At 62.8% G+C, this 26009-nt stretch overlaps 1 protein-coding gene across 1 annotated transcript in view; it reads right to left on the bottom strand.

The window, feature by feature from the left end:
- FOXO6 (forkhead box O6) overlaps positions 1-25808 on the bottom strand; it is a 38918-nt gene extending 13110 nt beyond the window's left edge. The window contains exon 1 of the mRNA XM_042793861.1: positions 25361-25808. Within this exon, the coding sequence (XP_042649795.1) occupies positions 25361-25795 (435 nt within the window). The 5' untranslated portion in view covers positions 25796-25808. The remainder of the gene's footprint in view (positions 1-25360) is intronic.
- Between the last annotated feature and the right edge of the window lie 201 nt (positions 25809-26009).

The following is a 26009-nucleotide window of genomic DNA, read 5'->3' as shown; positions in this document are numbered from 1 at the left end:
GAGCCCTGGGGACCATATGTAATGCAGTAATCCCTCCGCATCCCCAGCAGAACCTCCACCTCCATGAATCCCCCCAAGCACCTCCCATCCTGCCCTATGTGCTCCCCAAAGGACTCATTAGATCACACCAGGGCAGCTGCAGATAATGAGCAGGCACGCTCACCTCCCGGGGAAGCGGGCAGAGAGCAGGCAGAGAGCTGGGGAGCTTGGGGACCCTCCTATGGGAGCCTGGCCCTCATACGGTGTCTCTGTCCCTACAGTCTCCCTTTGCTAAAGGCACGGGCTGCACTTTTGGGGTGCAGAGCCCAGGCCCAAGCCCAGCAAGGGATGTCTTGGGTGAGCCCGGCCTTTGCCAGCACCCTGCAAGCAGGCAGGCGTTGCATGGGTGCAGGGACGCAGCGGTGGGTGCACGGTGGCTGCAGGCTCGCCTCGGCACTGGGTGCCACCGAGAGACGCAGCCCAGGCAGAGCTGGGCTGGTGCTGCAGCCTGCCCCGACGCCAAGGCGATGGGCTGGCCCCACGCACTCCCTGGCTATGGGGCCCCTGCCTGCAGGCTGCACACTGGTGCCAGCGCGGGGCTGGCAGGAGGCAGGGGACAGCCGGGAGCCTCTGCCCACCTCCTGCCTGCCCCCAGCCCCACACATGTCCCGTATCCCTGCCCTGTAACGCGATGCCAAGAGGGAAGGGGGGTTATGGACCAGACAAGCTGTGCCCGTGTGTCGTACATCCCCCGAGCCGGCCGGCCCTGGCGCAGCCACCCGCTCGCCTTCCGGATGCGGCAGAGCCAGAGGCTGCTGGGCCACCTGCCCTGGCCAGATGGCAAGGGGACCTCGCGGTGCTGCCGGGCACGGCGCTGCCTGGGGGCCGTGTGCCAGCCCCTGCCGCTCGCCCTGCTCATACCCAGCCCCGCGGTGATGGGCTGGGGGGCTGGCAGCAGCAGGGGATTGCTGCGCACGGGGTAAGAACGGGGCCAGACTCTGCCCCCTTTGCAGCACACTATGAGAGCCCCTGGCAGCCCCTGCCCTCCCAGGCCAGCACAGTGCCCAGCCAGCCCCAGCCTCCCTGTTCACAGCACCCTGATGCTCTCCCACCTCCTCTCCCAGCTCCCCGGAAAACACCGTGACATCAAGGCACATGCTGAGAAATCCCCCCCAGCACAGTTCCCTGGCAAGGCTCAGCCTGCACATCCTCTTCCCCGAGGGACCCACACAAGCACGGCCATGCTGTCCCCCTGCATAAGCCACCCCAGAGCTGGATAAGACCAATAGCCTCCCTCAAGGGTCCCAAGGGTGCTGGAAAGCCACAGGGTGCCCTGACAGCCAGGGATGCTCTGCAAGGTGCCTATGTCCAGCTGGAGACATCAAGCTCCCCTGCCTTTGGGGACAAACCAGCCCCCTCCCAGCATCCCGGTCCCAGCCTGCCTGGACTCCTCTCCAACATATGAGACCAGGTGAGACACCTTGGAAAGACCCTCTCCACCATCAGCCACTTATCCAGTAATACTCTAATTACACCCCAGAGTTGGCCACCAAAATAGCTGCAGTAAATCACTCAGACCTGCCATGTAATTTTTGCATGAAATTACAGTATTTTTTCCCCTGGGTTCAATTTCCTCCACACCAAGTTCTCACCGCAGCCAAATAATTAAAGCAGCTGCACTCCTTTTTCCTCTTGTACCGTTTTAACTCCCTGCTGGCTGCCCCCCCGCTGCCCGGGGCTGTGGCTGGCTGGGGACGACGTGTGCCCCAGCACCCACAGGCAGCCTGCACCCACACTGAGCACACCCAGAGGAAGAAAGAACTGCTCCAGATCCAAAGGCAAGGCAGATCAAACCACGCTGAGACCTCGGGGAGACACAGCACCCATGAGGGATGCACAAGGCACCCCAAGCAGGGTGCTGAGCCACCACGGTGGGGGTCGAAACCCCACTGGGCAGGGGAGCTGGCTGCTCCCGGGAGAGAAACCACCCGCCTCCTCTCCAGTGCCTGCAGCCCGCAGGAGGAAAACGAGGGCAGCAGCACGGCTCAGCCTGCACCTTCCCGCTTTACACTGGGATGCTCGGAGAGCTGTGGGAGACGACTGCCCTGTGGGGTGCCGTGACACCCCACCTCTGGGTCACTTGGCCACCTGGGAGAGACGCGGGTCCCAGCCACGTGTCACCCTGGTACCACTGACCTGCCCGAACGCACCCACCGTGTGCAGCACCACCCTGACCCGAGCAGCAGCAGCAAACCCAAACCCCAGAGGGTTTTGCATCCAGCCCCATCCTTCCTCCGTGTCTGTTCGGCCAAGGCTGCCCTGTTTTTCAGCCTGAGATCTACATCAGAGCTGGACTGTACCCAAAAAAGCACAGAGTGCTGGACACAGGGCCATGCACTGGGGCACACATGTCCCCCAAGGACTCGCTCTGCTCCAGGTATTCCCCACCTGCCCCATGGCCCCACACCACCCCTGGGGCCCATCCAGACAGGGATGCTCAGAGGAGCAGTGAGTCCCTCTGTGCTGTGTCCCCCAGCTCCAGCCACAGGTCTCTCAAGGGGCCCACGGAGCAAAGCCAAACCCTTCCTGATATTGTGTGTCCCACCCAGGACCCCAGCAGGTTTGTGCTGGCTGCTAGAGCAGGGACAGGCTCCCTGTGCTCCGCAAACTCCCTGGCAAAGGCAGCAGACACTGGGCAGACGCATGGGGATGTGGGGCTTGGAGATGAGGGGCTGGTCTGGCCATGCATGGAAAGGTGCCTTTTGCTTCGCAAATACCTGCAAGAGATTTCATCCTGCCGCCAGCAAGCACAGAAGGCAAAGGCTTGGTAGCACTGGGGCTCTCAGCCCCGAGGTGGACGGAGACCAGATGAGCTGCCAGGACAGTGGGGGCATCCCTGTCACCAAATGCTCTTGGCTGAAAGATGTTTCATGAAAGTTTTATTCCAATAAAAAATTCTCAGTTGGTCAAGAAAACAAATATTTGTTACTAGTTTGCAGGTTTTAGGCCCCAAAGGTGGGGCACGGGAGTGAGAAGAGAATATTTGTCGTGGGGACCTGCTGTACAGTGCAGAAATGTTGCAAGAAGCACTATTTTAAAAATGTCTGTGAAAATAATGAGCCGTTTCCAGCCAAAAGCAATGTCAGGTCCACCTGCTCCAGTCAAGCCCACGGCACCCCTGCCTGTCCTGGCAGGCTCCCACGCTATCTCTGCTGTCCCCACAGTGCAGTCCCTCTCGCAGGACACTGCTCCACACCCCAGCAATGCCGGCCGGGGGCCAGATCCAGCCCCTCCTCCCCGCTCAGCCTTGTGAGATGGGGCATCCCCCAGCACCACCCGGGCTGGCTGGGCGCTGGGTCCAGCCCCGTCCCCTCCACCAGTGCCAGCTGGCCCCACACCAGCCCTTCCAGACAGAGCACCCCACACCGGCACACGCTGCAGCACAGAAACCCCCCCAAAACACACACAACATCCTTTTTTCCACTTCCAACTTCCTTTTTTTTTCCCCCTGTGTGCATGGGAGACGGAGGGCACAAAGGCCCGTGTCGGCGGCACAGCCCACCTGGGACAGGCAGGAACTGCAGGAAGCAGAGACCCCCGCGGTTGCCCATCGGCGGGGGGTGAATGCACCACGCCTGAAGCTGGCATCCTGCAAGGATGGGGACAAGGGAAGCAGTGGCCTGTGCCACTGTCACAGCTGTCACCACGTCCCTGCACAGCCAGAAACACAGCGGGAAATGGCCTTGCACTGGTGTCCCTCCCTGGCTCAGGCAAGCCCGAAGGCACCGGGTCCTGATCCACGCACCAGCTCCCTGCCTGAGGGAAAGGCAACCTGAAGATGCTGGCACAGCTGAGTTGCCACCGAGTGTGGTCCCCTCTGCTCCGGGGACCCCCGGGACATCAAGCACCTCCGAAACAGCCCCTGGGAAGCAGCCCTGTCCCCCCCCCCCGGTGACGCGGAGCAAGCAGGCGCCGGTGACAACAGCAGGCGAATTGCTGCCTGCTCGTCCCAGGCAGGCGGGGAGGCTCAGCTGCCTGCCCCCGCTCTGTGCTCCCACTCACGCACGAACACGCAGACCCCAGGGCGAGACGCGCCGGGACAGGAGCTGCCAGCGGGGCTGAGCCCGCCGTGCCTTTCATGTTGCTCAGGCAGCCGAAAAGTCTCAGTCTGTGCCCGGGGCTGCACCACGCGGGCCCCAGCCACACGCAGACCCCGTTGGGAGAGACGGCGAGAACGCTGGGGGGGCCAGCTGGAGCCCCCTTGCCCTGAGCATCCCGCTTGACGTGCTCATCGAATCCTGAAGCGCCCCCCCCCCCAGCACACGCTTGGCGAACCGCAGTCACGCAAGCAGAGCAAGGTCACCGCAGGGCCCCAGGGACATTTCCGCAGCTTCAGCCCCATCAGCTGTGGGAAGGAGGGATGCTGCTCCCACCCACACAGCCTGAGGCTGCCTGTGGTCAAGGGAAACTGAGGCACGGAGGGGGCTGTGGCAGAGGGGGTCGCTGGCAGAGCTGCTCGACAGTCACTGCTCCAGGAGTCAGCCCTGCCCCACCCATCTGCCGCGTCCCGGAGCCCCAGCCCTCCCCAGGCATCGTGTCCTGACCCTGCTCACAGCTTGCAGGACCCGTGGAGAGGGGGAGCAGGGTGTGTGTGGGGGTGTGATGGCACCCCAGGGCGTCCTGTGGGTCTTTCCGAGGGGGGATGCTTTCAGGGGTCACTTGCACGGCATGCAGGGTCAGAGGCTCACAGCTGGCAGTGGCTCGTGAGTGGGAGAGGGTCCTGGAGAAGAGGGATGGGGGGTCCATCCTTGCTCTGCCTCGCTTAGCCCCAAAAAGCACCCATAGCAGTGCCCCATGGGGGCAGCTGGCGAGCTGCTCGGGGGCTCCCAGCCCCCACTTGATGGTGGACAGGAGCCAAAAGCAAACGCACTCTGGAAAAAGCCCCATTTTCCCAGGGGGGGGGAGTTGAGGAAGCAGCCACTGGCCCAGGGCTGGAGGAGCCTGAGCCGGAGCTGGGTCGGTCGCACAGCCCTCCCCAGGATGTCACCAGCCTGCAGCGGGGTGTCACACACCTCTCCCAGCCACACACAAGCATGCACCCACCCTGCACACGTGCACCCCCCCCCCAGCCACACACAAGCCCATAACACACACCCCCCCCCCATACCCCACCCCCCTGCAGCCCCCCCGTGCCCCACAGGCACACACACAGTGACTCAGCTGCCCCAACCAGCAGCAGCTTGCTTTGCACCTGCTAATTATGGGCACCCCCCCCGCCGCCCCCACAGCTCCTCGCGCCGGGGTCTTGCCAGCCGGTGCTTACTCACAGCGCAGGGAGCCGGGAGGAGGGGAGGCCTCCCCCTCACACATCAGCTGCCCGGCCGGGTGGGCTTGCAAGCCCCGATCCGTGCCCTGGCCAGCATGGGGGCTCGTGCCATTCACTGCAGGGCAGGGTAAAACCCTTCGGAGCAGGAGGCTCCTGAACCCCGATGCTTCCCACTTACGGGGTTCACAGGCACATCCAGCACCCTGCAGCCTCCAGGCACCTGCTGAGTCTTTTTTGGGTCGCTGGGCTTCCTGCACAGCCCTGCCCCTGAGTCCTGCCACCCGCAGAGCAAGGCACTGGGCAGCCTATGGACTCCCAGGGTCACCCCCCCACCGACACATTCGCTCGCGCACGCAGGGTTGCACCCACGTGCTTGCAGCCCGTGTGTGGGCTCAGAAAGGGGGGACCCTCCCTGGGCCAGCTCCCTGCCTTGGGGGCTCAAGGAGAGGGATGCAGGCAGCACAGGCAAGGGCACAGCAAGCCAGCCCCTGCCCGAGGCAATGCACCCAAGCAGGGGCCACGCAGGAGAGGGGCTGGCTGCCAGCAGGGCCATGGCTCCCCCCAAAAACCCCAGCCAGCTCACCTCCCTGGATCCATGAGTAAATTCTGGTGACTGCCACGCCACAGGCTCTGATTTCATCCAAATACAATCCCCACCCACCCACTTCAGCACCTGGGCTGGGGCCCCCACATCATCAAGGGACCTTCCAGGCTCCTGATCCACTGGTGGGAAAAGCACCTGGGGCTGCCACCGTCTCGTCCCTGTCCCAGGACCCAGTGCTTAACTCTGCTGCAGGGGAATTTAGTGGGGCTTCTGGTCTCTCAAAGACTTGCTTTGGGAGCAGGAGGGGTTGACACTAGGGCTTGGAATGGAGCAAAGCTGTTGGGGATGAGCAGAAAAGCTGTTTATAGAGCAAGGGGACAATGCCAGCTGCCAGGACACTTTTTGCTCAGTGCGTTCATCCCAGGACAGGCTCATGGCATGAAGGGCATCGCCTGGAGGAAAACGGCCCCAGGACCAGCACAGAGTGGGATGCTTAACATGCCTCATCAGTTCCCTCCTGGAGGGTAACGCCTCCTGCCAAGACCAGTTGCTCAAAGGTGACCAGGAAAGGGAATTATCAGTTGTCCTGGACACTTGCCAACCTCCCTTGGTTACTCTCCCCTTGGGAACACCGATTCCCCACAAGCCCAGCCACAGTCCCCAGCCCTTTGTGCAGGGATGGGGTGAGACACAGTGTGGGCATCGTGTCCCCAAGCTGTGCCTCTCCTCCCAAGCTGCCCATTCACCGGGCTCTCCACTGCCAGGCAGACCCTCAAGGCCCCTTCAGGCAGCAGAGCACGGACAGGGCTCTGTGTGGGATGGGCTGCCTGCTCCTCCAGCACTGCCGGGCCATTTGCCTTATCCCCGTGTCTAGAAAAAGCAACTCTGCCCCACTGCTCGGCCACAGGCCCCCCGAGGCCAGCACGGGCCACCACACGGGCACAGACCTTCCACCCGTGCTCTGCTTTCGGGTGGGGAACGGCTGGGCACAGCTGAAGGCGGTGGGGGGGGGCTGAGGTTCTCCTCTACCTGCCTGCCAGAGCCGGCTCCCGGATGCTGGGTTACCCGGGAAACGGTGGATGACATCGCAGGGGAGGCAGGGAAACTCTGCCCGAGGTGTTCGGGATGCCATCGCCGTTGCCAGGGAAACGGCAGGAGACATCCCGCAGGTAAGGGGGGGGTGGCAAAGGCGGGGGGGTGGGGGGGCCCAGCGATGCACCCTGGCTTCCTCTGCCTCCTGCAAACGGGGTCCCTGCCCTGTGCCAGATGGGCATGTGCCCTCGGGGCCCCAATAGGGTCAGCCCCCCACCTTGCCACTCTCTGGGGCACTGGTGGGGGTTTTCCCCCTGGGGACATTGCCACCCCCCCCCGGGGCTGCTCTGCTGGGCTGGTGGCAGCAGGGAGAGAGGATCGGCCGCCCTCCAGCCCCATCCGAGGCTCCGCTGCCCGCTCCCCCCCGCTGCTGCCTGCTCGCTTTGTCTCCCCGCAGTGATGCCCAGGGACACGTTCCCCTGCCTGCAGCCTCCCCAACATCAGCACATCCTTCAGTGCTCTGCCGGGGGGCTGGCAGCGATCCCCCCCCAGGGCACCCCCGGGTTGCCTTTGGATTAAGCACAGTCTCTGCTCTTCCCTCCAAGTGCTCACAAGCACGGGGGATGCCCCAAAATTTCCTGTGCTGCCCCAAACTTCCCCAGCTGGAAATCCCAGCTGTTTGCCCCCACCAGGGGTAAACCATTACCCCAGGCAAGGTGTCCTCCTTCTCCGAGCCCTATCTGATCACATGGAGTGGCAGGAAAGCCACAGTTGCAGCCCACCATGGTGGTCTCTGGGCTGTGCTTGCACACACACTGGCTGTAGGCAATGGGCAGGCTGCAGGGATGCTTCCAGACCGGGTATAAAACCAGCAGGACCAGGGGTAAAATGAGTCAGTAGAGGTACAATGGGGGGCTGCTGGGGTGGGGAAATGCATGGTGTAACCTCCGGCCCCCCAGCACCTCTCTGAAAATGAACTGGCAACCAGCCGCTGCCGGAGCAGGAGGCAGAGACACCCGGGGAGGCTGCAGTTCCCTGTAGGATGCTGCAAAGCAACAGGATCACAACAATCCCCCTCCTGCCCGTCTCAGAGGAGTTCGCCACCCGAGGCAGAGCAGTTTTACCTGTAATGGCAAAAATTACATCAGCTGGAGCAGCCGGTCCCAGTGCCGCTCAAGGGAGGAGCCGGTTCCAGCCCAGCGCTGCCACAGCCCCACGGGGCCACTGTGACCCCCAGCGATGGGTGCTGCGAGGGGACCGGTTCCCCTCCTGCCAGCGGGACCGGGAGAGGGTGGAGATGCTCCAGGTCAGGTCATGCAGCACCCTCGGGGCTGTTTTTTTAGTGCTGATGAGTCTCTCTGGGGCAAGACACCCTGAAAAGCTGCCCTGCCTGCAAACTGGCAGCGATGGCACAGGCTGCCGGGCTCAGCTGCTCGCTGCTGCAGGCACTCGTGGCCCCAGGACCCTCCTTGGGTCCACGCTGCCAGCGGGGTCTTGTCTTTCAGTTGGAGGAGTCAGACACATAGAAACAAAGCCAACAAAAAAAGGTGTCTGGGGAGGTGCTCACAAAATGTCCAAAAAAGGGCAGGAGGAACCAGTGCCCAGACCACCAGGAACAAATTGTCTCTAGACTGCAGGGAGACCATGCCCTGAACCGCAGGGGCTTGAACCCCATCAGCCCTCCTGGTCGTTAATTTTATTTTTTTCCTGGGGGGTGTGAGGGGGTGGGCACTGCAGCAGGGCTGGGGTGGAGCGCCGGGGAGGGGGACAGAGGATGCCGGGGGCAGAGGAAGGAGGTGTGGAAGCAATGGGAAGCCACACGTCACTGCTCTCAGCTCCTGTCACCTGGAAGCTCATCCTGAGGGGTCTGAGCAACCGGGGTCCCCTCCATACCTCCGAACGGGGGGGTGACACCTCCAGCAGCCCCACGGGGTCCCCGGGCTGTGGGCACCTGCCAGCAGTGCCAGCCTGGGTACGATCCCACACCTGGCATGCCAGCTCTCCCAGCAGAGGTTGGGGGGGTCGGGACACCCCCAGCCCACTGAAGTCCAGGCTGTTTCCCAGGGGTCCTGGCAGCCCTTCAGACAGCCGCCTTCCCCACGGGGGCCCCCACCCGGCTCCCACACGCTGCCGGCCTCCCAGCTTCGTGACACTGAGCTTTAATTGAATTAGACGCTGCTGCCTGGGCAGCGCAGCCTGCAAACCATCCTCGAATTCCTGGGCACGGCGCCCACTCGCTGTCTGCAAGCCGGTCCCCGTCCCCCGTCCCCCCCCCACCCCAGCACTGCCTCCCCCCAGCGCTGACCCAGAAGCAAGGAGCCTCCGAACCCCTGGAGCAAGTGGGTGGGAGAAGGGGGGGGGATCTGGCCCGTCTCAGCGGGGCTCGTTACGCGGACAATTAGCCCTGGTGAGCGATGAGGTCGGCGGGTGCAGCACCCGAGGGGAGCCCCCCGCGCCTCTCCCCGCCGGGGTCAGCTGCGCCGCGGCAGCCGGCGAGCCAGCCCGTCCCCACGCCAGCTTCCTCCGCTACAGAATGTACCGAGGGCCCCGGCGGCCCCAGCCAGGGACACGATGTGCTCCCCGCTCCAGGCCCTGTTTTTCCTGGCCAGGCTCCTGCTCCGCTGGCGGCGGGGCGGCCGGGCGCTGTCACTCAATGCAGCTTTTGTTCGCTCCCCGCTCGCCTCCCTTCACACCTCCATCCCACCCCTCTGGCCCCTCCGTGAGCCCTCCAGACCCAGCCGCGACTGTCCCCGGCCGTGACCGTCCCTTGGCCTCTGCCTTGGCTCTGCTGACGCCTCAATGGCTTTTTCCTTCCCCGCGAGTGCAGCCAGGGCTGCTGGCAGTGGCGGAGGCAATGCCGTCCTGCTGGCAGGGCAGCCCGGCATCTCCGAAACCACAGGCAGCGTCGGGCACCTGCCAGAGCACCAGCTCCCAAACACCATCCCCCAGGAGGGAGGGGGACACTGTGCCCCTTCTCCTGCCCCCAGCCCCGTCCTGCAGCTTGTGGTTGGTGGGTCCATCCACAACTCACCCGTGTGCACTCTGTGGGGCACAGGATACAGCCCACACGAATGTCTCCCCTCGCAGGGTCCAGCACCACACTGGTCCCATCACTCCCTATGCTGTCCAGCACTGGTCCCCTCCTGGGACCCCTCGAGGACACCCGTCCCCGTTGCTGCAGGGGTGAAACCCATCCATGATGGGGGGGAGGACAGGGCACAGGCCAGCACATCCTTCAAGTCCTTACACCCACTGGAAAATGTGTATTTGAGGTCCAGTACAACAGCTTATTTCAGCTTCTCCATCTTTAAACATTGCCTATAGTAAAAGCAAAATATTCCCTGCAAACCAAAACTGTCGATATGTCGTTTAACCCCACAGGAGCTGGCTCCTGGCTGACCAGTGTTGCCGCTTTTTCTGCCTTCCCCTTTCAGACAATTTGCTATCTGGGCCAGTTGACCCAAATTTGCTTTTTCTTTGTGGGAAAAACCTCCCCACTAGCAAACATTGCCCAGCTGACTCGAAACCCAGCTCCCCACATCCCAAACCTTCACTGACCCCAAGAGACATCCTCATGCCCACTGGCTCGGCACTGCACGGCTGGCATGGGGATCCCAGTGCCTCGCACGCTGGGAACGGGTACAAAGACACATCGGGATAAATCCCCAAATGCTCGGGTGCAGCTGGGCACAAAGCCAGAGCTCTGGCCCCACAAACCCGGGCTGTGGGGCCGTACAGGGTGAGGGTGAATAGGAACCACGTCCCCAAGAGCATCCCTACAGCCACACGTGCCACCGACACCTTCCCCGCCCTGGGAAGGTGCATCCTGCTCCCAGGGCTTGGCAGCGAGGCAGAAGGGGCGTGCTCACCCAAGCAGAAGAGCCACTCTGCCCCTCATCACCCCCAAAATCACCGGCGGGTCTGGCTGCCGAGCGGTACGTCCTCACGCCGAGCCGTGCACGTGGCCCCGCACGGGGACAGTCGGCTACAGGGCCGGGAGCCCCCAGATCTGCAGTCCTGGGGAGCCATCAACAATGCAAACCCCTCCCCGTGACAGCACCACCATCCCCCCCACGCCCCGGCAATCACCCAGGGATGCTCCCTCCATCCCTCACATCCCCCCCACCCACAGCCAAACCTGCTCCCACCCCCAGGCACCCCCAGCACCCCATGGATTAAGCCTGGTAATATCACTCCTGTGTCCCAAAGCCCCTCTTTTTTTTTTTTTTTCTTTTTTTTTTTTGCCCCCCCTCTTTTTTTTTTTTTTTTTTTTTTTTTTGCGGCTGCTTTGCTCCCTGGCAGCCGGAGGGGGGGTCTTTCCTGCATCCGTCTGGCAGCTAAGCCCCTGTCGCCACGGGGGCATTAGCACCAGAGCTGCAGGGAGCTCCCCGGGGAGAAGTAAGTGGATCAAAGGGTTTTAGCAGCAGACGGCTCCCAGACAGATCTGGATCGTCTTCAAGGCGGCCACTTGCGGCTACAAATGCACTTTCTGCCTGCAGCTCCCCAGCCAAAAGTTTCACACAGGCTTTATTGCATTTAACCCCTCGCTGCTCCCGGCCTTGCAAGCGCTCAGCCCCACAGCCGGATCCCGGCTGGATGGAGTCTCGACTCCCTGGAGGCAAATCCAGCCCTGCAGGAACGGCTGGAGGGATCGGGGTGCTGTGTGCTTGTGCAGAGACACCCCCCGTAAAAGATGGGGTGTTCTGAGCCAGGCGGTGAAACCTTCTTGCTGGTGCTGCTCACCCCAGCATCCCCGGCACTGTGACAAGGAGGAAACTGAGGCACACAGCATGGGGGAGCAGTGGGGATCGTGGCAGTGCTCCCACGGGCACACACACCAACTTGCCCTCAACCCCTGGCAGCAGGTGGCAGGTGACAGACACCCCTCTGTCCCACCCCACCACCCCAGCCAGCCTGCCCCCCCCCCCCTCTTATGGCACCCCCAAAGCCAGCCAGTGCTTGCCAGGGGAGCTGGGGCAGGGAGAGGCTTTGTTGGAGTAATGCTGCTATGAATTATTTAGAGCATGATGATAATTATAGGAGCCCCCTGGTTCTGCTCGCTCTGCACAGGCAGGAGCAGGATTTGTGCCGTGGAGAGGGCTGGGGACAAGGAGGAGGGTCCTGGGGAACAAGGCCATCATCGACCCCAACTCTCTGGGGCTGCACCCCAGCCCCAGTGAGGCAGGAGGGGACCCTGCGGGTCCCTGTGGTTCTTGTCTGGGGGGGGTGGCCATGGGTCCCTTGCTCTGGGCCCCTGCAGCTGGGTACCTTGCTGGGGCCTTGCTGGTTAAGCTGGGAGCTTTGGGGAGCCAGGCTGGCCCCACTGCAAGCACTTCCCACCCCACGACTCCCCTTGCTGCTCCATGTCTCTGCTTCCTGCCCTGTAGTGACTGCAGCACCCCACACTTGCCAGCTCTGCACCCCACGTTTCATAGTCCCATACCCCAAATCACCCAGCACTGCACCCCAGTATTCCCACAGCACTGTACCCCACATCTCCCCATCTCGTTTCCCCAATCCCAGCTGTGGGGTCACCCCCCTGAGCCCCACACGGGCATGGAGACGTGTCCCTGTCTCCCTGGGGATGGGCAGCAGGAGAGGCACAGAGGTACCTGCCAGGACCCCCAAGCACATCCCGCGGGTACCCCCCATGTACCCCCCATGCCAGGTCCCCACCTCAAAGCCTGCAACCACCACCGTGAGCCCAGCACGGGGCTGCCGCTGCCATAAACCCTACGGCTTCACAGCCGGCGCGGGGGCCTGGCAGGCAGCCTCCCTGTACAGCCGCTCCTCGGCTGGCGCGCTCAGGCTCCAGGATGGAGGAAAAACAAGAGGGGGTCAGCCAAAAAATACGCATGGAGAGCAAGAAGATCCTACTGCCGGGATCCCAGCGCTGCCTGGCCGTGAATGGGGCACGGGAAACCTCAGCCAGACGGTCCCAGTGCGTGGGAGGACACCTAAGGACACGCTGCTTGGAAAACCAGGATGCTGTGCGGGTACCAGCGGGCCGTGCCTGGTGCCACCCACCCACATGGGCTGGGGGGGCACGCGTGTGCCCTGCGGTGCTGTCCTGGCAGCAGTGGGGAGGCGGCTGGACCACCTCTGAGCAAGCATCTCCCTGGCATGGAACGCAAGGAGGGGCCCATCCCGCAGCACCGGAGGGGTCTGAGGCGGCACCTCCTCACCCCATCCCCGGGGTGAGCCAGACCCCCCGGTGTGGCTGGGTTAGCTCCCCTCAGCCCAGCATCTGACGCACCCGTCTGGCATTTTCTCATTACACTGAGGGCTGCTGTTCCGCTGCATGCGCTTGCCACAGCATTGTCAGCGGTGGAAAAAAAAAAACAAACCTATTTTGCGGGCTTGGCAGTGCGTGGTGGGAAAGTGGGGTGAGCAGGGAAAGTGGGGTGCTGTCCACACACCCATCCCACCAGTGCGGGTCAGGACACAAAGGTGTGCTGGGGACCCCCCCAACCTGTCACAGCAGAGGGATGGCAGTGCACCCCCGGAGCCGTGGGGGTGCACATCCCAACGGCTCGTGCCGTGAGGCGAGGGGGGACAGGGGTTCCCCCTCAGCTGAAGCACTTTGCAGTGATAACCCGCAGAGCACGGAGGCATGGAGGCAGAGCCAAGCACATTGGGGCTCATGGGGACTGTCACCCAGGCACAGCAGCCCAGTAAAATGGAGCTTCCCAGTGCCCAGGGTGCACTGGACCAACTGGGAATCCCACCGAGGGGCAGGTGGCAGTGCCCAAGCTGTGGCTCCAAGCTTGTCCTCACCGAGGACAAGATGTGTGGGGCAGGGGCGGGTGGGTAACAGAGCTGGGGGAAGGGGAGCCCATGGTGCCCCTCCTGCCCACAGCCCCCCTGCCTGCACCTCCGCCCGGCCCCAGCAGCCCCAGGTTAGCAGGGGGGGCACGGTGGGTAGGTGACCTCCAGGTACGGGGTGAGCTGGGTGGGGGTAGGAAGGTGGTGGGGTGTGGGTACGGGGTGTCCAGCAAGCACAGGTGGGTTTCTGGGTGTGCAGGTTGAGGGTATGGGGTGCACAGTGGGAGTGGGTACAGGTTTGGAAAAAGCAACGTCTGAGTGGGAGCCTGGGCAGGGGGCAGCGTACAGATTTTGAGGTGCGGGGTTTGCGATGCAGGGTGTGGGGTGCAGGTTTTAGGGTGCAGGATGCAGGGAGCAGCAGAGTTTGGGGGAGCACAGTGGAAGGTGGGCGGGTGCAGGCTTCGGGGAGCAGAGTGCAGGGTGTGGATTTTGGGGTGCAGAGTGCAGGGTGGTGGCCTGGCACGGTGCAGGGAGGTTCATGCCGACGCGGGACCCTCGGGCTGACATTCCTGCCGCTCCCACCTACGCCCAGCAGCCACCCCACACCCCAACCTCCCCGCTCCTCCCCGGGGCCGCGGCTGACCAGGCCTGCCCCAGCCCTGCCCGGGCAGGCTGTGCTCCCCCCCTGCCAACCGTGCCGGCCGCGGGCCAAGCCTGGCGCAGCTCCCCGTCGCCGCTGCACCCGTCCCAGCGCCGTGCACGGAGCCCAGGCACGTCTCCAGCTGCCTGGCATCGTGCCCCCCCCCCCCCCCTCCCCCGCCCCATTCCCACCCGCCTGCCTCTGCTCTGCAGGGCTGCCGGGGGGGGGGGGCTGCAGGCAGCTGCCTGGGAGTGGGGCACATCGGGCACAACTACAAGGATGTGGTGGGGTCCCAGGGCTGGCACGGTGTTGGGTGGGCGACGGCTGGTCCCCGCGCAGGGGCAGAGGCACCGCTCAGCCTCTGCGCCGGGGAGAAGGGCATCACGGGGAGGAAATCCAGCATCCTCCATCCCACCCCTTGGTACCCAGAGCCCCAGGGATACGCTGCGAAAGGCATCAGGCGGGGGTTGCTGTCGTGCTCCTTATATTTGCCTTAAAAATATGAAATCCAGCAGGAAGCGGAGCAGTCCCACAGTCCCCACTGCCCTTTGTCACCGGCAGCCAAGCCCCTGCCTTTCGCCCATGCACAGGTGAGCTCCGCTGCCACACACACGCACATTCACCGCCTGGTGTCCCACAAGAAACTGAACTGATGGGACCTGCAATTAATACCTGCGATAGAATAGAGCTGATTATAACTGGCACGATAATTGCATTACACTTAGGAAAGGGTGTAAGCAGAAAGCCCTGCAAAAGAGACTCTTTGTCTTTGCTTTTTTGTTTTCTCTCCAGCTCACAGGTAATAGCCAGGAATGGGCAAACCCTCTTTTAATGGACTCTTAACAATGCTGTAATTTCCCTTTGCAGGGAAAGTTTTCCAAACAGTCAAAGATTCAAAACAAAGCAATGATTGTTCCTATTAGCATTAAATTCTACTCTGGGAGAGAGAATAAATCAAGCAAGGGGATTCAATTCAAAACAGAACTATAAAAAATCCAATAATGATTTTTTAATATTAATAAGAAAAATATATTGTTATGCACCCTTAGCATTTAAACTTCTAATCCAATCAGCGCAAAGTGCAGAGATAAATCACAGCCGCAGAGGAGAAGGGAACAACCATCAAGCAGGCAGCAATAAAACGCTGTCTTACATCCCTGGGACAGGCATAGGTTTGACAGTCTCAAAAAAAAAAAAAAAAAAAAAAAGCCAAAATTTATGAGCCTGTCACCCTGCAAGCTTGTTAATTCCTTCCCCGCATCTCCGCATGCTCCCTCCACCTGGGGCAGGGAGGGCACGATGCCGGCCAGGCAAGTTGCGGGCGGGAGGTGACAGCGGGCGTCCCGGCTGCTGAGCCCGCCAGCGGTGCAGAGCCAGGGATTTGCCCTTCCTCATCCTCCTCAAACCTGCTCCCGGCCGGCTCCAGCAGCTCGGAGCGGCTCTGCAGCGGGACAGGATGGTTCCCAGTGCCCCGCAGCGGCAGGGGGAAGGAGCCAGCGGACCTGCTGCTAAAGGTCCCAAGCACGGTCCCAGCCGTGGTCTCCCACCTCTCCCATCCTTAGAGGTTGCACTGGGCGCTTCCCACCTCCTGCTGCCAAACACGCCCCTGGGCAGGCTCCAGGGATGCTCGAACCCTCAGCGCACACTGATGCGGTGCCCGCTCCCACCAGCATCAACAGACACGAGTATGGAGCCCGCGGTACCCCCCCAGCGCCCCGGCATCCCGCTCCGTGCCCCAGCCCGGTGTGCAGAGGGGCTGGCGGGCAGTCCTGCCCATCCCACCGGTCCGCACAGGCGGAGCAGCAAAGTCCCTGTGGAGCCAGCCATCCCGCTGGGATAGGAGATGCCCCCCCACTTTGCCAGGGACACAGTCCAGGAACAATGCCAGTAAGGCTCCCCCCACAGCTCCTGCCATGCCATCCTTGTTGAACTCATTACAGATAATGGCCCCACAATTCACCACTGACGCAGACAGGCTATTCCCCCTGATTTATCGCCTCCGGCAGATGATACGCTGCCATGGGGGCCAGCGACGAGCCTGGGCGAGCAGCAAAACGCCACAAAATGTGGCCAGCAGGTCTCAGCTCCCCCCCAGGCCCCCCAAAACCCCAAACCTTAGCACTCCTGCCGAAAGCAGCTACATCCAAGGGGAGGGAAATGCTGAACCACGGCAGCAGGAAGGAGGAGCAGCAATGCACCTGCAGCTGGCGATCTCGGCCATGCGACGGCCGAGGACAAAAGACATCTCAGGCACACAGGGAGTTCCCGGCCGCCTGGCAAACTGCTGACGCCACAAACCAGGGCGAGAGGGCATTTGGGGACAGGGGGACAGACACGCTGCTCCTGATCGGGAGTGCCCCGGGGCTTCATTCCTGCTGTCTCCCAGCAGCTGAGCTCATGGAGGAGGCTGATGGGGAGGGCAAAGGATTAATTACAGCTATTACAGGTCCAAACCTGTGGAGAGTTTCTGCTCCACTTTTGCTTTGGATGGTTTGGGCTGAGGGTCGGGGAGCAGGTGCCAGGCTCATCCCCATGCTCCCCAGTTTGGCACCATGGGTCCCGTGCGACCGGTGACATCCCATCTCAGGGTACCAAAACTGCTCTCCGAGAAGTGGAGAGCACCCAAGCCCTCCTGGCATTTTGCAGTATGTTTTAAGGAAAAGAAACAAAAAAACAAACAAAAAAACCCACAAAAAAAAAAAAAAACAACAACAACAACAAAAAAAAAAAGGTGATATAACCCTGCACCTGGCTTTTGGGGTCCCCTGCTGCCAACAGGAGGGGGTGGCTGCATGGTTCTTGGTGGGGTTAGACAAGTGGCACTGGGAGCACTGGGCTTGGCGACTGGTCCAACCAGATGGGTGGCCCAGAGGTTCAGCCCCTCCGCTGTGGGGATGCCCAGTGAGCCTGAGGAGGGGGGAACCCCCATCCCACCGTCCCCTCTCTGCCCTGCCGTCCCTGCCAGCCGGGCTGCTGGAGGAGATGCCAGCGGCCCCCGGGGCGGCACGGCCACCGGCACATGGAGCCGTGACTGGGAAAGCGCTTGGGGACCTCGGAGGGGGGAGCAGTGCCACCACTCACAGCACTGCAAGGCTTTCCCGCTGGGCTCTGAGCAGCATCTGGCTCCCTGGCATGCAGCACCCATCCCCGGTACCATCCCCCGGGGACCTCGGCAGCGCCCAGGCTGGGCACCGAGCTGGCGCGGCCCCACAAATGCCCGTCCCCTCTGGACCCCGGGGCTGACCCCAGCTGCAGCCTCCTCCCAATCCCACAAGGAGAGGAGCCAGACTCCCCGGGAGACACAAAGGCTGCCCCGGGGAGGGCGAGGGTGTCTGGCAGCACCGCTGGGAAGGGGATGGTTTACCCGGGGGGCACCCAGACCCCGGCCGCAGGGTGCCAGCATGGGGTGGGTGAGCATAAAGGGGGGGGTTGAGGAGGGGGCGGTTTGAACTTTTGAACCAGCAGGCAGGAGATCAGTGCATTACCTTAACGCGAGTTAAAAATAACCGTCTCGTCTCTTGAAATGAGCCTGTCTGCAATTACAGCTTGGCATGTCTGCTCCGGAGCGTCCCGGGGCTGGCACCGCGCCAGGTGGCAGGCGGCTCCCAACAACCCTCGCCTTTCTTCTCTTTCTTGGGGTTGGCTTTTTTTTCTTTGTTTTTTAGATTTGGGGTTTGTTTTCTTTGGGTTTGGTTTTTTTTTTTGTTTGGTTTTTTTGTTTTGTTTTTTTTTTTTACCCCCTTCCCAGCAAATCAAAGGTGGCTGCTGGGTGCCTTGGCTCCTGCTCCTCCCCCCCCCCCGAGCCACAGCCACGTCTTCAAAAGCACCCAGCCCCGCGGTACCCACCGCCCCACAGCAAGGCCACACTGTCCCCCCTGCTCCCCAAGGACAGGGGGATGCTGCCACCAGCCCGTGTCCCCAGGGGGGCCATGCAGCGGCCCTGGGGCACGTTGGAGGGTCCGTCCCCGCGCTGCACTCACACACCCGTGGCCTGTGCACGCGTGTGCGTGGCCTGTGCACAGGCGTGCGAGGGAGCACATGCATATCCAGGCATGCGTGCACCCTGCAGCATCGCTGCCCGCAGCTCCCCGTGCTCTGCCCGGCCCCGCAGGCAGGCACAAGCCAGGGTTTGCCTGCACCAGGGCAGCCAGAGCCATTCCCCTCGTGTGCCCCCACTGCCGGCACCATTTGGGAAACCTCCTCTGCCCTCCAGGCCCCAGGGGAGCCGTGAGCCGGGCTGCATCCCTGGCTCGGTGGGTACAAAGTGCCATCAACCCAGCGCTCGTGCCTGGAGGACAGCAGGCAGCAAAGCCCAGAGCCCCCCCCCCCCCCCCCAGCTTCTGAGCCCCCCCCACAGCACAGAGCCCCGCCTGGCACAGCTGGGTGCATGGGCTGGCAAGAGGGTGCTGGGGAGGGGAAGGATGACCCCCCTCCTGAAAAAGCAGGCACCGGCCACGCAGACCCCAACATCATCCCCTCCTGCTGCTAAGCCCCCGAGGCAGCCCCCCCTGGGGCTACCCCCCCACTCCATAGCACAGCAGCAGCCCTGGGGTGATGGGACACCCCATAGGCAGACCCACAGCAAGCAACAGCTCCGGATGCTCTGGGATGCTGGAGCATTCCCGCAGGGAGGGAAGGGACCAGCCTGCTTTGGGGGTCCCCGCGCCCCCCTCCCAGTGCCGGCTGCCTCCTCCTCCTCCTCCCCGCAGCGGGTGAAAGCAAGCTTTGTGCTGGGGCTTTCAGTTCTGGCTGGCGCCCGGCCAAGGCACCACATAATAATGAACAGATGCTGTCCAAAATGAGCTTCAGCAGCAGACAGGCGAGCCTCTCCGCGTGTCCTTCCGTAACCCAAAGTGCCTTTCACCTCGGCTCTAATCAGGCACCTTCAGCAGGAGAGAGGAGCTGACGGGAAGTGTCGGGCTAATTAAAAGTAATGCGATCAGGGAGCGGCAAACCCACCACCGGTGGGTGAGGGAAGGCAGGGGGGAAGGGAGCTGCCCCCCTGCAGGCAGAGCCAGGGTGCAGTGGGGTGGCCAGGGCAAGGGCGTGACCCCATACCCAGCTCCAGAGCATCCCCACGGGAGACCCAAGGGCATGGCAGCAGCGGGGCTTGGGGTGGGACCCTGGGGATGGAGGGGGCTGCCTGGGGTTGGGGGTCCAACCGTGCCCAGACCCCACTGTGGCGTTGGGGAGGGGGGATTCATCCCCTTCCTGCGTGCTGCCTCTGCAAGGACACAGCAGTGACGGGTGTCCAGCCCCGCTCCCTAAGCCCAGGGGACCTCCCACTGCCAGCAGCATCCCACTGAGGACCCCACTGGGATGGGAAGCCCCGCCACAGAGCTCCAGCTCGCTCCCACATCACACCTGGCCAGGCCCGCTCAGGGCATGGCCTCCCTGCAAAATATTTACGAGGCTTTTTAAGTACAAAGCCAAACACCACAAAATTTGTTTCCCAACCCGAGGTGCTGGTCCTCCCATCACAGCACTGGGCACGCGGGAGGGAAGGAGGCACACAGGGACTCGCATGCGGGGACGGGCAGAGAGAATGCCAGGCTGCGAGCGCTCTTCTAGTCTGCAGGATCTTAACTGTAGTTTATATTCCAGCGGTTATTAAAAATAAAGGGGGGAGCGTGGGGGGGAAGCTAAGAGCAGAGCAAGCTGTTCATTTGGAGCCTTTCCCTTGGGTTTAATAAAGCCCCACTCACTGCTGTAGTATCATTTTTATGCTATCATAAAGCCGGACCATTTAGCAGGTTTGTGTTACTTCAGCAGTTAGCGCTGCATGAAAAGTGATTCCAGAAGAAGGGGGGGAAAAAAAAAAAAAATTAGAAGGAAAATGAAAACCTCCAAAAAGAGAAAGAAAAATGAGGTGGGAAGGAAGAGAGGAGCCTGGGGGATTCCTCACAGCCATGCCGCCAGCAGCACCAGAGCACATCACGGCAAATCGGGGGGAAGCAGGCAGGCTCCACCAGGCCTGTGTGGAGCTGGGGACAGGTGAGGAGTTCCCTGCTCCAGCCCCAGCACCCTGCCTGCGCTGAGGAAAAGGGTCGGGGGGATCCCCTCAAATCAGGGGGACCCCAGGGGCATTGCACCTGGGGGGAGCGGAGAGCTGGGGCAGCTTATCCTGTTTGGGGGGATGAAGCAGAGGGGTTTCCCCGAGGTGAAGGAGCCGGCGGCTGCTCCCAGCCCTGCTGGTCCCCCGGGACAGCCGGGCTCTCCCGGCCCTGGGCAGCTCTCCGGGGAGCATCGGGCTCTCCGTGCTGCTGGAAAAATCTCCATATATGGAGAGGATGGGGATGCTGAGCTGAGCCAAACCGCCCCAACGGGAGCCCTGACCTGGCAGCCCCTGCTCTCAGCCCGGTACCCCGGGGCCGTGCCCTCAGCCGAGCCCCCCCGGGGCTGGCTGGCACGCACGCCACTAATCCCAGTGCAAGTGGGAGTGAGCCCACTGCGCACCCTCAGAGCCGCGTCACCCCATCCTCCCCACAACTCCCCCCTTCGCTGCTGTGCTGCCCCCCGCTCCCATGCTGGCACCCGGGCTGCACTCTGCGAGGGGAGAGTCGTCCCCATTAGTCCCAAGTGCTGGTTTCGAGCCTTTCCAGCCACACTGGGCAACATCCCAAGCAGACGCACGAGCCCCCACGCAAGAGGCGAAGGGCAGGGGCTCATGCTGGGGGTGACACCAGCGACAGAGCACACACGCCGGGAGCAGCTCCCCTAAAGGATGCTCCTGCCGTCCTCGGCGGGGTTGTGCACCAGGACAGAGCCACAGCTCTGCCCCCCTTGGCCATAGCTCAGGGGTCCCCATGCCCAGCGGGGAGCTGAAGCACCCCCATACACCCCAAACCCTTCGGCAGCAAGGAGCACACAGACCACACTCCTACTCAAACACCCTTTCCACCCATTTTTCTCCCCAATTCATTTCCATCCTGCCCTGCAAGGGGAAGGTGGCGTTTGGCGGGTGTGCGTGGGTGCATGTCTCCATGGCAGCCCCCAGCCCTGAGCACAAGCGCTCCCCACTCCCGTGGGCCAGCAGCTCCCCGTGTCCCCGGTCCCCCATGCCGGGAGCAGCCACCACACTACGAACCCAGCAATATAAAGGGGGAGGAGGTGTAGAGGAGAGTTGGGAAATTAAGGTTTTCAGCGCTGTCAGAGCTGCATCAAACAGGCATCCACCAGCTGATTGCTTGATTGTTATATTTTGGATGTCAAACTGGAGCAAGCAGAAACCTTTAAAATGCATCAGTGCCGCTGCCTTTTTGACGGAGGGTGTTGGTTTCCCATTAACAAGTGGAAAGCGTCAGCTGGAGCAGAAAACTTCAAGCGCTTTGGAATTGATAAAATAACAACTCCCTAATTAAGCAGAACTGTCAGTCAACGGGCGCCTGTTGCCCTGCATTGGGAAGCAGCAGCAGCAGCTCCTGGTGCAGGAGCCCAAGGTGTTGACCCAGCCCGCTGCAGCACGGGGAGAAGCATGGCCCGGGGGGGCAGTGTCCAGAGCATCCTCCCCTCCCCGTTAGACAGGACTGGATCCTGGTCCCAATGCTGAGCATGGCCGAGCTGTTCAGATACCGTGCCTCAGTTTACCTCGCCATAAAACCATGCAATGCAACACGCAGCTCGACAGGGAAGGAAAGGCCCGACCCCAAAATGTACCCATACCAGCATCCTCCCCCTCCAAGAGATAACTAACCAGCCTCGGGAGACATGTCCCCAACAGACACATTGGACACCACGGCCAGGCACGGGTGCAGCATTCCCACAGCGGGCTGGATGCAGCGAGGGGTCCTGCTGGGAAGGTTGTGTCCCCCCTCTGCGTGCTGGAGGATGGCCGGGGGTGTTTGGAGAAGCCTGGCCTGACCACCAGCAGCACAGCCAGCACCCCGCGGGGATGCTGTGCCCTCGGCCAGGCTCCCAGCCCTCCACTACTCCGCTCTCCCTGGCGCAGGGAGGCTGCAAAGGAGCTAATTAAAGGAGCAGCCCATTACCCGAGACCCCCCTCCGACACCGCTGTGCTGCGTAATGAAATACTTTAAATCCACCATGCTTCTCCCAGGCCTGGGGCAGGAGGGACGTGGCATCTCCAGGGTCTCTTTAATAAGCCGCCAGCAGCTCGTTACCACAAAATTGACTGCCCAGTGCTCTGGGTGCTCCCTCGGCACCACGAGCTGCCAGCCTGCCCAGGGGAGAGATGCGAAGGGGCACCCAGGGGGTTGGGGGCAGGGGACAGTCAGGAGAGACATGGGGCTGTGCAGAAGGTGTTTAATCCCCGACCCACTGGTGTCCAACGAGGCCAGCAAGCAAAGGGGATCCCTGCACACCACCTGTTGCCCCGGGGTTGGGCCAGCCCTCGCACCACCAGCCCCAGCCCGGGGTACCCTGCCCTGCCCGGTGAGCAGGCAGGTCAGGCAGGGCGTTTTGTTGGGCAGCCCTCAGCCCTCCCATCTGCCCTGCGACCCGCCAAGCACTGGGCTGGGCTGGGAGGTTTAAGCCACAGAGTCAATGCAGGGGCAAAGGGGGGCTGCCAGGAGGGAGCCCGCAGCAGCGGTGCAGCCCGGGCAGCAGAGCTGCCTGCCTGAAGCCCAGGGGAAGATAAGCAGAGCCACAGCAGAGCCGCCCTGACACGGAGATGGGCCAGGAAGGCGAAGAGCATCCCAACCCGGGGTGCACCCAGGCGAGCCCACCCGAGCGAGCGGTCCCTGCAAATGCCCCTTCGTGCCCAACAGCAGCTGGACCCTGAGCCTGTCCTCCCCCCTCGCTCATCATGGCACCTCAAAGCCTCCAGGGACGCAGCCCCCCCCCCCCCCCCCCCCCCCGAGAAAGCCACCAAACCCCATGCTGGGTGGCAAGGCTCCATTGGGAGCAGCCTGAGCAGTGCCACTTTGGGGACACAGGCCAGGCACCACTCGTACCCCAAGGGACAAGGGACACCAGGAAGGGTGTGGGGGGCAGGGGACAGGGCTGAACAACCCATGTTGCTCCCACACGCTCCCTGGTGGAAGCTTTGCCAGGAGAAGGTATTGGCCCTCCCACGGTTCTGGGACACATTAGGGGACCCCCCGGGTGACAGTTGACACAGGGAAAGGCCACTCCTGCTTTCCCAGGAGGATGGCCTCGAGGGTCGCCTCTGCCAGGACTGATGCGTGCAGGCAACGCTGCTGTCACAGCCTGTCCTTGCCCGGGGGCCAAAAGCCAGCGCCAGAGTAAGCGGGACAGGAAGCCTGTGCCACCTTGCACACCCACACAGACACACCTGCGCATTGCCATCGTCCCCTGTGCAAGCCCTGGCACGCCCTGAGAGGACATGGGTCACTCCTGTCCCAGAGGGGTGGTGATCTGAGTGGATTAATCCCCGGCACCCGCCTGTGCCAAGGGTGCTGCTGGCCCTGCCATCCTCAGCCAGGGTCCTTCCCGCCCAGGGAGGGCTTTGCACCATGGCTTTGGCTCACGTGCCAGCACCGGGAGGCATGAGCATCCCCCCTCCCCGCTCCTGCCTGCCCACAGCTGGGCACACAAACTTGTTCACGGCTCCATCCCCTCGCCCTCACTCCCCAAGGCTGCCCTTCAGGGACACCCAGCTGGGAGGGTCCCCAAGCGTCTCACACCCCAGTGACAGGCACGGCTGACTGGGAATCCCTTCGCTCCTCATCCCAACCCTCCCAGCCACTGGGCCAGAGCAGCGAGAAACCTCCCCGACATGTCCCCAGACCCCACCAATGCGTTCCCCCTGCGGTCCCCAAGGGGCGCAAGCCTTGGGGAGCCCCCCCTCCCCCAGGGCGCACCCAAGGCCATGCAGGTCACACCCTGGGTGGAGATTCGAGAGGCCTCCATGCAACTGCCACCTGCTGCCACCTCCACAGCCCCCGACACCTCCCCCCGTGAATCTCTGCACTGGAGGGACACCAGCTGCCCCCTGCCCATCCATCATGAGTGGGGGACACCCAGCCTCCGCGCAACACCAGCTCCCACAGCCTGGCCACGGGTGCCACAGACAGACAGAGTCTGGCCTCCCTGACCCAAAAGAGCCCTGTTTGCAACCAAGAAAGAACCCCCAAGGCGGGTCGGGTCCTGCCACTTCTGACAGAGCCAGGGCACACTGTGCCAGGACCTCAGGCTGCTATTAGAGCCCCCTGAAGCCTCGTTACACACTAATCACACTGAAGGTGACAGGGCTTAGGGGAGGGCTTAAGAGAAACCGTCTCCTTTTTACTGACACCATCTGGACACAGGCGATCTGATCTTTTCCCCCTTCCCAGCGTGAAGCTGGGGGAGCATCAGCCAGGGGGGCATGGGCCAGTGTGACACCCCCCCCCGGGGATCTGGCACCCTCTGTGCCCTCGCTTGGTGCCAGGATGGTCAGTGCGGTGCATCCCCAGCTCACACCGAGCAAGAAGGGGATTACTGCCCGCACCAGGGATTTCTAACAAGTCCCTGGTGCCAGCAGGGAGCAGAGCTGGGGAAAGCCAGCGTGGAGCCATGCGGGGCTGCATGCTGCCTGCGTGGCCCCCAGGGAGGGGGACGCAGCCCTGAGGAAGGTGGGGGCTGAGATGGGGGACGGGGTGGGTGACAGCCAGCCCGGAGACACCTGTTTGGGGACAGCCCTCCCCCCCAGCCGCTGGCACCCAGGGCCCTGGCATGGCTGGGGTGCCCACAGGCAGAGCCGTTACCGCGGGACTGTCACTCCCTGCGCCCCGGAGCTCGCACGCCGGCGGGAGAACCGGCCGTGAGCCCCCTGCCCGCTGCCGTCCCCGCTCCCCGCCGTCCCCGGGGAGGATGGCGGCACCCGCTCAGCTCTGCCCTGCGACTCTGCCTGAGGCCAGCGGGTGACCCGGGGACAAGCTCAACCCGGGGACAAGCTCAACCCGGCTCCAACATACAACGCCACGACACACCGGCTCTCCCCAAAACTTGACCGAGCCCTTAACCCCCACCCCAACCGTGAGGAAAGCGGGGATCCTCCAAACCCCGCAGCCAGGGGCAAGCTCCAGCTGCCCCAGGGGAAGCACCCGGTGCACCGTCGGGAGCAGGGGGGAAAGTTGCGCTGGGGTTTGGGTCGGGGCAGGGGGTCAGGTACCTTCCAGCCGGCGGAGCTGTTGCTGTCTCCTTTATCCTTAAAGTAGGGGACGTATCGCACCATCCAGTCGTAGATCTGCGAGAGGGTGAGGCGCTTCTCCGGCGAGCTCTCGATGGCTTTGGTGATGAGGTCGGCGTAGGAGAGGTTGCCCCAGGCGTTCCTCCGGGAGGTCTTGGCCTTGCGGAGCTGCCCGACATCCGCGCCGGGGGGCGGCAGGGAGGCGGCGGCGGCTCTGCGCTCCGCCGGGGCCGCCGCGTTCTCGCCTCCCTCCCCGCCGCCGGCCGCCAGCGCCGGGGGTCCTCCCGCCGCGCCCCCATCCTCCTCCTCCGCCGCGAAGTCGGGGTGGGGGAGAGGCCAAGTGCAGGACCGGGGCCGGCTCTGCGGCTCGAAATCCGGGTCGATCTCCACCTGATGCGCCTGGAGCTTTTCTTCCATGGTCCCCTCCCCGTCGCTCCCGCCTCCCCCCCCACCCCCCCCCCCCCCCCACACCCCGCCAAGAACCCCCTCCCCGGAGTTACGGTGGGTTTCCACCAAAAAAAAAAAAAAAATAACCAACACACCCAAAAAACACCAAAAAAAAAAAAAAAAAAAAAAAAACCAAAACACGAGAGCGAGAGGAGTGCGAAGAAGGGCTCCGAGCTCGGGTGGA

Source organism: Tyto alba, unplaced genomic scaffold, assembly GCF_018691265.1.
Source record: "Tyto alba isolate M040663 unplaced genomic scaffold, T.alba_DEE_v4.0 Super-Scaffold_20, whole genome shotgun sequence".
In the NCBI taxonomy this organism is placed as follows: Eukaryota; Metazoa; Chordata; class Aves; order Strigiformes; family Tytonidae; genus Tyto; species Tyto alba.
Note: the sequence above shows the minus strand (reverse complement) of the source record. Positions and strands in the feature narration are given on the sequence as shown.